The sequence below is a fragment of the Podarcis pityusensis genome, assembly GCF_964106645.2.
Source record: "Podarcis pityusensis genome assembly, chromosome: 3".
In the NCBI taxonomy this organism is placed as follows: Eukaryota; Metazoa; Chordata; class Lepidosauria; order Squamata; family Lacertidae; genus Podarcis; species Podarcis pityusensis.
The window spans coordinates 122,269,222-122,281,833 of record NC_138026.1 but is presented as its reverse complement, the minus strand read 5'-3'; the positions used below and the strand labels follow the sequence as shown (position 1 = coordinate 122,281,833).

Here is a 12,612-nt window from a genome sequence, read left to right as displayed (position 1 = left end):
GATGCCATCTAAAAGTCTGGTAGTTGTTGTTCTCTTTGACATCTGGTGGGAGGGCGTTCCACAGGGTGGGTATCACTACCGAGAAGGCCCTCTGCCTGGTTCCCTGTAACTTGGCTTCTTACAGTGAGGGGAACCGCCAGAAGGCCCTTGGCGCTGGACCTCAGTGTCCGGGTAGGATGATGGGGGTGGAGACACTCCTACAGGTATACTGGGCCAAGGCCATTTAGGGCTTTCAAGGTCAGCACCAACACTTTGAATTGTGCTCGGAAACATACTGGGAGCCAATGTAGGTCTTTCAAAACCAGTGTTATATGGTCTCAGCGGCCGCTCCCAGTCCCCAGTCTAGCTGCCGCATTCTGTATTAGTTGTAGTTTCCGGGTCACCTTCAAAGGTAGCACCACATAGAGCGCATTGCAGTAGTCCAAGCGGAAGATATCCAGAGCATGCACCACTCTGGCAAGACAGACCACGGGCAGGTAGGGTCTCATCCTGCGTACCAGGTGGAGCTGGTAAACAGCTGCCCTGGACACAGAATTGACCTGCGCCTCCATGGCACATTCAGGACCAGGGAGTCCTCCACACCCGCCCACCTCCTGTCCTCCCAAGAACAGTACTTCTGTCTTGTCAGGATTCAACCTCAATCTGTTAGCCGCCATCCATCCTCCAACTGCCTCCAGGCACTTACTCAGGACCTTCACCCCCTTCACTGGGCAGGGCAGGATGCTCTTTTCCCGCTGATAAGGAAAGGGAGCCAGCGATCAACCGCTATCTACCAAAACCTCCCGGGGATCTACCAGTAGATCGCAATCGACCTGTTGGACATCCCTGGTGTAGGTCATAGAATTTTAGAGCTGGAAGGGACCCTGAGGGTCCTTTAGTCCAACCCCCTACAATCCAGGAATCTCAACTCAAGCATCCATGACAGGTGGCCATCCAGCCTCTGTCCCAGTGATGCCGTCTCACATCCAGTGTTCAGTTTGTTGCTTGCAGTAGAGGTGGAGGAACTCCCATCTTGCTCCAAGAAAGAAAGAAGAAACCCCACCTCTGGTTCCTCCTTCCACCAGCAGTTGCTTGGCTGCAACAGCAGCTGCTTCATCAAGTTGTAGCAGAGGGAAGATGGGAAGCTGAGTTGCTGCATCAGCTCAATAATTTTCCACTCCTGCTCCTCCTCTCCTTTGCTTCCTCTGGTTATTGCAAGGACTCTGTGGACACAGTGCCCCAGTTGCCCTTTCCCTCCAGCCTTCCCAACCCCCTGTTCCTTTTGTCATCACGCCCTTTAGGTTGCGAGGCTGAAGGCAGGGGCTGTCTTGACTCATCTCTGTAAGCCACTTGGGCAGCTGAACTCTTGGCTGTGTGGAAGTCCTCCAGATAAAATCACGGATGAAATCAAGAGGAAACATGGACTTAATTCAAATTCAACTTAACATTGTTTCCATGACGTGTATTTCATATTAACTTCAGCAAACATGTCTGAAGTTATGAAACATTTCCTAGAGGATATGTTAGTTATGTCCACTTAAAAGCTTACGTTTTGGGCGGGGCATAAATAATAAATTATTATTATTATATGTAAAAGGTATCTTCACATGCTGGACTTCCCATATTGAGAAGGCCCTGGACTTGTTTTCCATAGTATGAAAGTTTGTTCGCCTTGGTGATGCTTCTGCTGCTGCTCCAAGATCATGTTTCAGTTCATTAAGATTTCACAATATTTTATCTATTCCCAGTAACTGCTGTGCTCATCTGAGTGTAGCTTTGACATTTGCTCGTAGTGCTCTCAGATTTTGAGAAGGTTCAAGTTTTGGTTTAAGACCAATGTGGGCATTTTTCTAACAGAAAGCTTTTGCAAAATCTTGTGTTGGCTGTAATTCTGGATTGTAGGAAGGGTACTGTGGGAGAGCTGAAGTAAGCATAACATTAGTGCTCCTGATTTAGGTTCGTCTCTCATGATGCCACATGTCGAATGATGAATGCCTGGCCCTTAATCCTGGTACCTGACTGGGATGCAGCTGCGGCATCCCACACCCTTGTGAGCGGAACATAGACGTTCCTTTTGAACACATATAATTATTGATTGTTATCATTATTAAACCACCCTTTTATAGAAGTTCTCAAACAGCATATGCACGAATCTTTTTGTGGGTGCTTTGCAAGTCTATTTGGACAGCAGACAGATTGTCAATTAACATTACAGTGCTGTGCTTAAATGCAAATATGAATTGCATGAGAAATTGGTGACTTCCTTTGTTTACCATTTTTAAAAATTCATGTTGATTAAACTTTAAGATAATCCCAGAGAGGCAGAGGACCAGGATGAATGAGATTGACCTCAAATTGAAAATACTAAAATAGGACAAACCTTTTGTTTCCTCTTCTCCTTTCCAACCTTTTGTTCTGAAGCTGCAAAGCAGCTCACAGTAAATTAAATACACCCACCTATAATGAACATAATAACAGAGCAGAAACTGTGAAAACTTTTAGATTAACTCTCAACAAATGATACAGAAGAAAGTCAGCATAATCAAAAAATTAGGAAAAGTCAGCCATGAATCATAACTCCAAAGACTCCAAAAAGAAGAGTATTTTGCTCTTCCTCAGAAAGACTACCGTTCAGGAGAGACCGTGTGCATAGGCCTTAGCTTCGGACCCTGGTGTTACCTGGGCTGCCTGCAGCCCTGTTTACACATGTTCAGAAACTCACGTCTTACAGAAGTATTCACAGAGGGAGAGTCTTTGTCCTGTATTAAATTTCTTTCCCAGCCCCAGGGTGGGTCACATAATAAATCAAAAACACATACGTAACTGTCAGGTCGCATAAACTAACATTCGCAACAGAGCACCTTAACTGTCTGTTTGACAGCACAGCAAAGAATAAACATAAAAAATACAGACCATACCTCCTCATATGCCTTATGAAAAGCCTGGGTGAAGAGACTTCACCTACTCTTTAATTTGTAAGTTGCTGTGTGCTATAGGTGTTCTAGAACTGCACTTACGGACAGCTTAATGACTTGGAGGAATCTGCAACTGACAACTCCGTTTCAGTATAACTTGGAATAAACTATAGGCACTAGTGAAATGGCTTTGTAGCTTGAAGCACCAAATGCCATGTTAGCCGGAATGGCCAGGAGATTGGCTAAAATGTAAGGCTATTTGTAGGCTATATGGACTGGTGATTTGTGGCAGGTATAGAAGCAAGGTGTCAAGATTTTCCATAGTGGGGGTTGGGGGGCTTGATGATGGATCTTACATAACTGCACTTATCGATATAGTTTTTCTGGGCATGTCATGACTTCTTTTGTTTCTTTTATATTTTAGGGATAGATTTCAAGATCAAAACAGTTGAATTGCAAGGAAAGAAGATCAAACTGCAGATATGGTAAGGGACACATCAGAATTTGTGGGGGGGTTATGTTGATGTGAAAAAGGGGGGTGAGATGCTTTGGCAATGTCAAGATGTGCTCTGTGACTCTCATAGCTACAGTGAAAAGGGTCGATTAACCAGACAGTATGTAACATAAATAACATTCAGTATGTGCCCTGTGACTAATTGAGGAAGACAACACAATGAGAAGAGATCAGCCACAGCAGGGAGAGAGAGACCTGCAAACAGGACTGGAGGAAAGCTGAGTGATCTTGCAACTAAGGCATTTGCAGGCAATTCTTCTGCAGCCCCAAAGTCTGCCTTTGACCTAAACAGACAAGCATCTGGTGCAACTTACTTGCATCCTATCCACAGGCAGGTTTATACGTAAGCATGTGCCTGGTCATCATAGGCGAGTCAGTGGTCTGAAAGACGGAGGTTAAAGCACTCTGTTCTTCCTCCACACCTGGCCTAGAAATGCCTTGGGTGGCTCGAGGAGAGACGGCCCCAGAGCTAAGCCAGCACAGGTGGGCACAGCGGACCTGCCGTTAGGAATTCCCATGGCTGTGCTTGCCAGGTTTCCTACGAAGCATTACAGCTGGGTGATGATACTCTGCTGTGGTGAGTTGGGGCCTTTATTGCCATGCTGTCTGGTGAAGGCTTCTGTCGGGCAGAGGGCAGTGGGGAAGTATCCTGTGTGGATTCAAATGGTAATGAGGGTTAGGGCTGGTTTTCGACATCACGATATATCACCAGCTAAACATCGCAATATACTGATATACCACAGTGTCTGAAATAAAGGATGGAGCTATGTCAAGGCTTTGGCTGGTTTCCAGAATGCGGCAGCTAGACTGGTGACTGGGAGCGGCCGCTGAGACCATATACGACCTGATTGTGGATGGAGGATTTGACCTGGCATGTGTGACAGAGACCTGGTTGAATGAAGCAGACGGGCCCGTCCTTGCCGCTGCTTGTCCACCAGGTTTCTCTTACGCACAGCAACCCAGGCCTTGTGGGCGGGGAGGGGGGGTTGCAGTGATTTTTAGGAAGTTATTAGTTTGCACCAGGCGTCCTATTGGAAAGACCCAGTTCTCTGAGTGCATGTTCTGGAAGTTGGGCAATAGGGGCAGTACAGGATTCCTATTGGTGTACCGACCTCCCCGCTGCACCAAGGATTCCCTGCCCGAGCTGCTTCAGGTCGTGGCGGATGTCCTCCTGGAGACACCTAGTTTGGTTGTCCTAGGGGATTTTAACATCCATGCCGACACGACCTTACAAGGGGCCGCTCGGGACTTCGTGGAAAGCATGGCCTCCATGGGGCTGTCCCTGAATAAGTCTGGCCCAACTCATAGCCGCGGACATGCCTTAGACCTGGTGTTCACCTCTATGGATGTTGGTGATCTGACACTAAGTAAAAGCGAAACCAATGAAGTGCCATGGTCAGATCACTTCCTGGTGCAACTGGACTTCTCCGTGACCCTTCCCCTCTGCAGGGAGGCAGGACCGATTCAGATGGTCCGCCCCCGCCACTTAATGGATCCAAATGGTTTCCAGAGAGTGGTAGGGGATGTTTTATCCCATGTTGATGGCCTTTCAGCTGATTCCCTGGTGGCCCGCTGGAATGTGGAGTTAACCAGGGCTATTGACTGTTTGGCTCCAAAGCGCCCTCTCCGATTGCATGGAGTCCGGACAGCCCCGTGGTTTTCCACGGATCTGAGGGCAATGAAACAATCGTTGAGACGGCTAGAGCGCCGGTGGCGGATAACCCATTCTGAATCTGACCGGACACGGGTTAGAGCTCAATGTCGAGCCTGCCAAGTGGCGATAGCGACGGCGAAGAAGACTTTCTTCACCGCCTCTATTGCATCTGCGGAAAACAGCAGCAGGAGACTCTTTCAGGTGGTTCGCAATTTAGCGGAACCACCTGCTCCATCAGGGCCCAGTAGGGGCCACATGATCTCCTGCAATGACTTTGCAAAGTTTTTTGCAGATAAAGTCGCTCAGATTCGAGAAGAGGTAGACTCCACCGTGGGAGCAGGGCTGGGGCGGGAGAGTGCTAGAGTCCTGTCTAGTCAAGTTGTGTGGGATCATTTCCAATCTGTTACCCCCGAGGATGTGGACAGGCTGCTTGGACGAGTGAAACCAACCACTTGCCTCCTTGATCCTTGCCCATCCTGGCTTATAAAAGCTAGCCGGGAAGGACTGGGCGATGGGCTTCGTGGGGTGGTGAATGCTTCCCTCCGTGAGGGAGCCTTCCCAGACCCGCTGAAAGAGGCGATTATTAAACCGCTTCTTAAAAAACCATCTTTAGATGCGGCCACGATAGCCAACTATCGCCCAGTCTCAAATCTTCCATTCTTGGGCAAGGTGATTGAGCGAGTGGTTGCTGAACAACTCCAGGCACGCCTGGAAGAAGCGGACCATTTGGATCCCTTCCAGTCGGGATTCAGGCCTCATCATGGGACTGAAACTGCCTTGGTCGCACTGGTTGATGATCTCCGGCGGGCTAGGGACAAAGGTGAGAGCTGTTTCCCAGTTCTGCTGGATCTCTCAGCGGCGTTTGATACCATCGACCATAACATCCTTCTGGACCGTCTTGAGGGGCTGGGAGCTGGGGGCACTGTTATACAGTGGTTCCGCTCCTTCCTCCTGGGCCATGTTCAGAAAGTGGTGGTGGGGGATGAGTGTTCAGACCCCTGGGCCCTCACTTGTGGGGTGCCTCAGGGTTCTGTCCTCTCCCCCATGCTTTTCAACATCTACATGAAGCCGCTGGGAGAGATCATCAGGGGGTTTGGGCTGGGTGTTCATCAGTATGCGGATGATACCCAGCTCTACCTCTCTTTCAAATCAGAACCAGTGAAGGCAGTGAAGGTCCTGTGTGAGTGCCTGGAGGCGGTTGGAGGTTGGATGGCGGCTAACAGATTGAGGTTGAATCCTGACAAGACAGAAGTACTGTTTCTGGGGGACAGGAGGCGGGCAGGTGTGGAGGATTCCCTGGTCCTGAATGGGGTAACTGTGCCCCTGAAGGACCAGGTGCGCAGCCTGGGAGTCATTTTGGACTCACAGCTGTCCATGGAGGCACAGGTCAAATCTGTGTCCAGGGCAGCTGTTTACCAGCTCCATCTGGTACGGAGGCTGAGACCCAATCTGCCTGTGGACTGCCTCGCCAGAGTGGTGCATGCTCTGGTTATCTCCCGCTTGGATTACTGCAATGCGCTCTACGTGGGGCTACCTTTGAAGGTGACCCGGAAACTACAACTAATCCAGAACGCGGCAGCTAGACTGGTGACTGGGAGCGGCCGCAGAGACCACATAACAAAGAGAATGTCAAAGAGAACAACAACTACCAGGCTTTTAGAAGACATCTGAAGGCAGCCCTGTTTCGGGAAGCTTTTAATGTTTGATGTATTATAGTATTTTAATATTCTTTTGGAAGCCGCCCAGAGTGGCCGGGGAAGCCCAGCCAGATGGGCGGGGTATAAATAATAAATTATTATTATTATTATTATTATATAACACCGGTCTTGAAAGACCTACACTGGCTCCTAGTACGTTTCCGAGCACAATTCAAAGTGTTGGTGCTGACCTTTAAAGCCCTAAATGGCCTCAGTCCAGTAGACCTGAAGAAGCGTCTCCACCTCCATTGTTCTGCCTGGACACTGAGGTCCAGCGCAGAGGGCCTTCTGGTGGTTCCCTCATTGCGAGAAGCCAAGTTACAGGGAACCAGGCAGAGGGCCTTCTTGGTAGTGGCACCCACCCTGTGGAACGCCCTTCCACCAGATGTCAAAGAGAAAAATAACTACCAAACTTTTAGATGGCATCTGTAGGCAGCCCTGTTTAGGGAAGCTTTTAATGTTTAATAGGTTATTGTATTTTAGTGTTCTGTTGGAAGCCGCCCAGAGAGGCTGGGGAAGCCCAGCCAGATGGGCGGGGTATAAATAAAAATTTATTATTATTATTATTATTATTATTATTATTATTTATTATTCACCGTATTTGCAGAGTGCTTGCACACACATCATATATTGCCAGGTCAAAAATCATGAAACCAGTATCACAATATGGACTTGAAAGCGGTTTTGAATGATATATCGCCCAGCCCTAACACATATCATGATTTGTGATATATTGCCAGGTCAAAAATCACAAAACGGGTATCATAAAACCGACATTGCTTCTCCAAAGGGGAGCCACCGGGGGTCTTCAAGGGCAGTAGAGCATCGAGTGCTGAAGGCCCTTTGTGGCCCCATTCTGTGCTTGCCCCTTGGTGCTTGGCTGCTGCTGCTGCTGCATGTTTCTCTGCTTCTCTCCACAGGGACACAGCAGGGCAGGAACGGTTTCACACCATCACCACCTCCTACTACCGAGGTGCCATGGGAATCATGCTAGTGTATGACATCACCAATGCCAAAAGCTTTGAAAACATCAGCAAATGGCTCAGAAACATAGATGAGGTGAGTCGTGGGGGGTGGGGACCCTAATGCTGCCCATTTTGAGAGGTGTGTGTGTGTGTGTGTGTGTGTGGCAAAAAGTCACCCTCGGGTAAAGCAGGGCAGGGTAGGTTTGCCTCATGTTAAGAACGCAAGGAAAGCCTGCTGGAAGTGGAGCGTGACCCTCCTGCCTAGTAGCCTCCGATAGCCATCTCCTCCTCCTCCTGTGAAGTACCATGCAGCTCTCCCTCAGCACAGACAGGGCTGGCTTGTTTCCTGGTACGCAGAATCAGCCCAGTGGGGCAAGATTTGATGCCTAGGTGCCTTGGCCCCTCTCTCTGGAAGCAGCCTCCCACTCAGATCTGGGCGTTGGCACCTGAAGGCCTCCCTCCCCTTCATTGGATTCATGGCCTTGGACCCTCGTACTTACGGGACCGCCTCTCCCTGTATGCCCCGTGGAGAAACTTAAGTTCCATAAATAACAACACCCCAGTGGTCTCGGGCCCTAAGGAAGTCAGATTAGCCTCAACCAGTGCCAGGGCCTTTTCGACACTGGCCCCGTCCTGGTGGAGCGCTCTGTCTCACGAGACCAGGGCCCTGCGGGATCAGATTTCTTTCCGCGGGACCTGTAAGACAGAGTTGTTCCGCCTGGCCTTTGGCTTGGAATCAACTTGATCCCCTTCCTCCCTTTCCTTTTTCCTTTCTCTGTGACAGAACTCCTATTTGGGGACTTCCCTGGCTTTTTTCTGGCCCACGTAGAACCAGTCTGGATAGTTAACCTTGGTGAAGATTTGACATTTTCATCCCCAAAAAGTTTTTGATTTGAGTTTCTACTGAAATGAGGCTGCATTTTAATGTTGTACTTAATCTTGTTTTTAAGTTGTATTTTAATTAATTGTTTTTATACCTGGTGTTAGCTGCCCTGAGCCCGGTTTAGGCTGGGGAGGGCGGGGTAGAAATAAAAATTATTATTATTATTATTATTATTATTATTATTATTATTACTGGGCACATCAGAGCATGAGCTTGAGCGGTGGGGCAGAGGGGGTCGGGGAAATGGACTTCTGGGCTACTGACTAGCATTGTAACAAACTCTTTTTTATGCTGTTTTGATAAAGCGAACCACCTTGAGTAGACTGTCCTCAGAAAGGTAGCAGGGAAATTATTTTAGGAGCAAAGCACTAAATGGAGCAAACGGACATAAAATAGCAGTGTTTTCTCTCCCTATTTTCAAGACATTGGCCTTCTTAAATAATACATTTATTCTTATTACCATTCATAATAATAAATGTATTGGCCGCTCTCCATTACTGCTGCTGCGTTGCAGGGGGTTGGACTACATCTCTGCAATTCTGTTATTCTGTGTTACAACCGTTTGAAGCAGATGACGTCCACAGGAGTAGGGTGGGTCCTACATCTCAGGTGTCAAGGGCCAGGGGATAGAGGTGCACCTTCGGCATTCGCCAGGGAGGGTGCCAGATGCACCTCTGTGAAGAGGGAGATGCCACAAAGAAGAAGACACTTTGCCAAGCCAGCTTCTGAGGGTTAGGTAACTGCTTGACCTTAACATCCAAGAGGGTCTGTGGGAAGGGATACAGTCTCCCAGATATTGGGGGCGTAAGCCTTCGGACACTAATGGTAGCACCTTGAATTGGGCCAGCTGTTTTTGAACAGGCTATGGTGACCCCAGCCAGTGTTCTGACCACTGCGCTTCGGACCCGTTGAAGTTTCTGATCCGTCTTCAAGGGCAGCCCCACGTAGAGCGCATGCAGTAATCTAATATGGAAGCCGAATCACACAATAACCCATCATTTATGACTGCATGGTTCTCCCTGATACTATTCTATGTGACAGGCCACTCACAATGGCATGGCTAGGTCAGCCTTGCTTTCTGGAGGGAGTAGGAGCAGTGCAGTGAAGACGAACCTAACGGTGCTCTTCTTTGGTTCTCCCTCTAGCATGCCAACGAAGATGTGGAGAGGATGCTGCTAGGTAACAAGTGTGACATGGATGACAAGAGGGTGGTGCCCAAAGCAAAAGGCGAACAGGTGAGTGGCAGTTCCGCTGGACTCTGCAGGTGGCAAAGAGCGGGGCGAGGAGGAGGAGGAGACCCCTGGGCTTGGAGTCACCTATGGGCAGCTGTCACCAGGTGGTCTGCCTTCAGGGTGGAGGTCTGTGGCTAATCTGCATTGGACACAGATTTCCACAGGCCCAGGCCACTTACCGTATTTTTCGCTCCATAAGACACACTTTTCCCCTCCTAAAAAGTAAGGGGGAACGTGTGTGAGTCTTATGGAGCGAATGCAGGCGGGAGGCTCTGCTCAGCGCTCCCTTTAAAGAGCCGCGTGGAGCGTGTGTCTTGGGGGCTTTTCCGCGAGGAGGGAGAAGGGACTGACGGGCTGCCCTCTGTCCCTTCCCCCACCTCCCGGAAAACCCAGCAAGAGCCACTGCCAGGCTCTGCTCAGCGCTCTCTTGTAAGGGCTCCCTTTCGTCCCTCATCCCGCTTTGTTAGGAAGCCAGCAGAAGAGGCGCTGCTCAGCTGTTGCTCTTGCTCTGCTGGCTTCTCAGCGAAGCGGGAGGAGGGACGGAAGGGTTTGAAGCAAGAAAAGCGAGAGCTGCTTACATGCTCTGCGCAGAATATTTTTTCCCCCTCTAAAAACTAGGTGTGTCTTACAGAGCGAAAAATACGGTAACTTATGTTGCAAAACCCGTTAGCGTTTGTTACACTGATTTGTCCTTTCGTTGCGCCCAAACACACAGGCCAGTCTTTGAAAAGCTTTGCGAATGTTCCTGTCTGTCTCCTCTTCCCCACCCCTTCAAAGCAGAGTATCCCCGGCTTCCGGAGGGAGCTCAGGGTTACCCCAAGTGGTCATGAGTTGCCTGTGGACCTACATTTCGTCCCGCAGGCTAGGGCTGTGAGTCACCTTAAGGCAACTAGCCCAGTCTTATAAGTTGAGCATCCTCTTCTCATAGGGGCCACCTGCGTGTCCTCTCCACACATCCTTACGGTGGTTCGACATCGGCTCAGAGACGGAGCTCCTTTGCTGGATTACCGTAATTTTTGCAGCATAGGACGCACTGGACAATAGGACGCACTTTGTTTTAGAGGGGGGAGAACAAGAAAAAAAAATTCTCCCCCTCTCTGCCCAGCGCCCCTTCAGCGAAGTGGCAGGAGGCGCTGTGCAGAGAGGGGGAGAACTTTCCCCCTCTTGTTTTCCCGCTCTAAAACAAGGTGCCGTTTAAGGTGCGTTCAGGCGGCTACCTTGGAAGCCTGGAGAGCGAGAGGGGTCGGTGTGCACTGACCCCTCTCGCTCTCCAGGCTTCAGGTTCCTTTCGACCTGCTCTTTGGGGCTGGCGGGGGGAAGCCCACCACCAGCCCCAAAGAGCAGGTCAGGGAGCAGCGGAAAGGCGCAGCGGAGAGGCTCCTGCCATAGCTGCGCGTCACCTCTGCAGCCGGGAGAGGGTCGCGGGGCTATGGCTTCTTTAGCCCCGCGCGCGCTCTCCCGGCTGCAGAGGTGACACGGGGCTGTAGAGGCTCCTGCCATAGCCGCGCGTCACATCTCCAGCCGGGAGAGGGTCGCGGGGGGCTGCTTTAGCCCCGCGCGCGCTCTCCCGGCTGGAGAGGTGACGCGGGGCTGTAGAGGCTCCTGCCATAGCCGCGCGTCACCTCTCCAGCCGGGCGAGGGTCGCGGGGCTATGGCATCTTCGCTCCATAGGACGCACACACATTTCCCCTTCATTTTTGAAGGGGAAAAAGTGCATCCTATAGAGCGAAAAATACGGTAGTTTTGTCTCTTTCTAAATTTTAGCAGGCAAAGCAGCCCAGGCTGGAACAGGCCTCTGCTCACCACACTGACCTCACTTGAGCATCCAGCAGGCATGCCATATGTATCAAATGTTTTATGTTCTTGCATGTAAACCTCTTTGGGAACATTCCTGTACTGCCTTGTAATTTTTTTATTGCTGAGGTTGAAGGATCTCTTCTCACTGCTGTGGGGGGTGTTGGGCAGCAGGACAGAGCTAGCCGCCCATTTCTGATACGCAGCAGTGAAGCATTTGCCATCCTCACAGGTTTGTTTGTTTCCCCTTTTTTCCCAGATTGCAAGGGAGCACGGTATTAGGTTTTTTGAAACTAGCGCAAAAGCAAATATTAACATTGAGAAGGCATTCCTCACGTTAGCAGAAGACATTCTTCGAAAGGTAACTGCGGGCTTGGTTGCTCAGTGGGAGGGGAGCTGAACAGGACAGTGGGAACTGGACTGAGAGCCGTGGAGGCTCAGTGGCACAAATGGGCCCCCAATGGGTGCTCCCCCCCCCCCCCGCTTTTGCCTATAGCTGCAATATCAGCCTCCTGAGCCTGGATAGCCTGGGATTAAAGTGTGGCTCTGATGGTGCCAAGATGGCAAGTTCAGTCCCCGTGAAGGACAGCTGCATATTCCGGCATTGCAGGGGGGAGGACTAGATGATCCTCAAGAGTCCCTTCCAATTCTGTGATTCCTTTCCCCAGGTATAATAGCCTGCAGGGTTGCTGGGAAAGGGAAGGGGAGGGACACAATCCAGAGTAACTATAGAAATCAGTGTGTGGCTAAATACCATGCATGCATTCCATGGTGCAGGAAAGCAAGGAAGAACTGCTTTATTTCAACTCAGGCTCCTGGTCCATTGAGATCAGTACTGTCTGCCCTGACTGGCAGCAGTGGCTCTCCAGGGTTTCAGGTGTGGCCTCTGATAGGCTTACCTGTAGATGCTGCTGGCTGCACCTGGGACCTTCTGCTCTGCCGCGGAGCCATGACCCTTCCCAGGCCCATAACGTAACAC

General features: G+C 50.1%; 1 protein-coding gene and 1 long non-coding RNA gene across 2 annotated transcripts in view; one reads left to right on the top strand and one right to left on the bottom strand.

Annotated features, from left to right (window-relative positions):
• LOC308474782 overlaps window positions 1–7,673 on the bottom strand; it is a 98,279-nt gene extending 90,606 nt beyond the window's left edge. The window contains exon 1 of the long non-coding RNA XR_013984957.1: window positions 6,985–7,673. This is a non-coding gene — a long non-coding RNA (uncharacterized lncRNA). The remainder of the gene's footprint in view (window positions 1–6,984) is intronic.
• RAB10 (RAB10, member RAS oncogene family) overlaps window positions 1–12,612 on the top strand; it is a 31,332-nt gene that overhangs the window by 15,925 nt on the left and 2,795 nt on the right. The window contains exons 2-5 of the mRNA XM_081001202.1: window positions 3,319–3,379; window positions 7,680–7,818; window positions 9,753–9,842; window positions 11,893–11,994. Of these exons, the coding sequence (XP_080857328.1) occupies window positions 3,319–3,379; window positions 7,680–7,818; window positions 9,753–9,842; window positions 11,893–11,994 (392 nt within the window). The remainder of the gene's footprint in view (window positions 1–3,318; window positions 3,380–7,679; window positions 7,819–9,752; window positions 9,843–11,892; window positions 11,995–12,612) is intronic.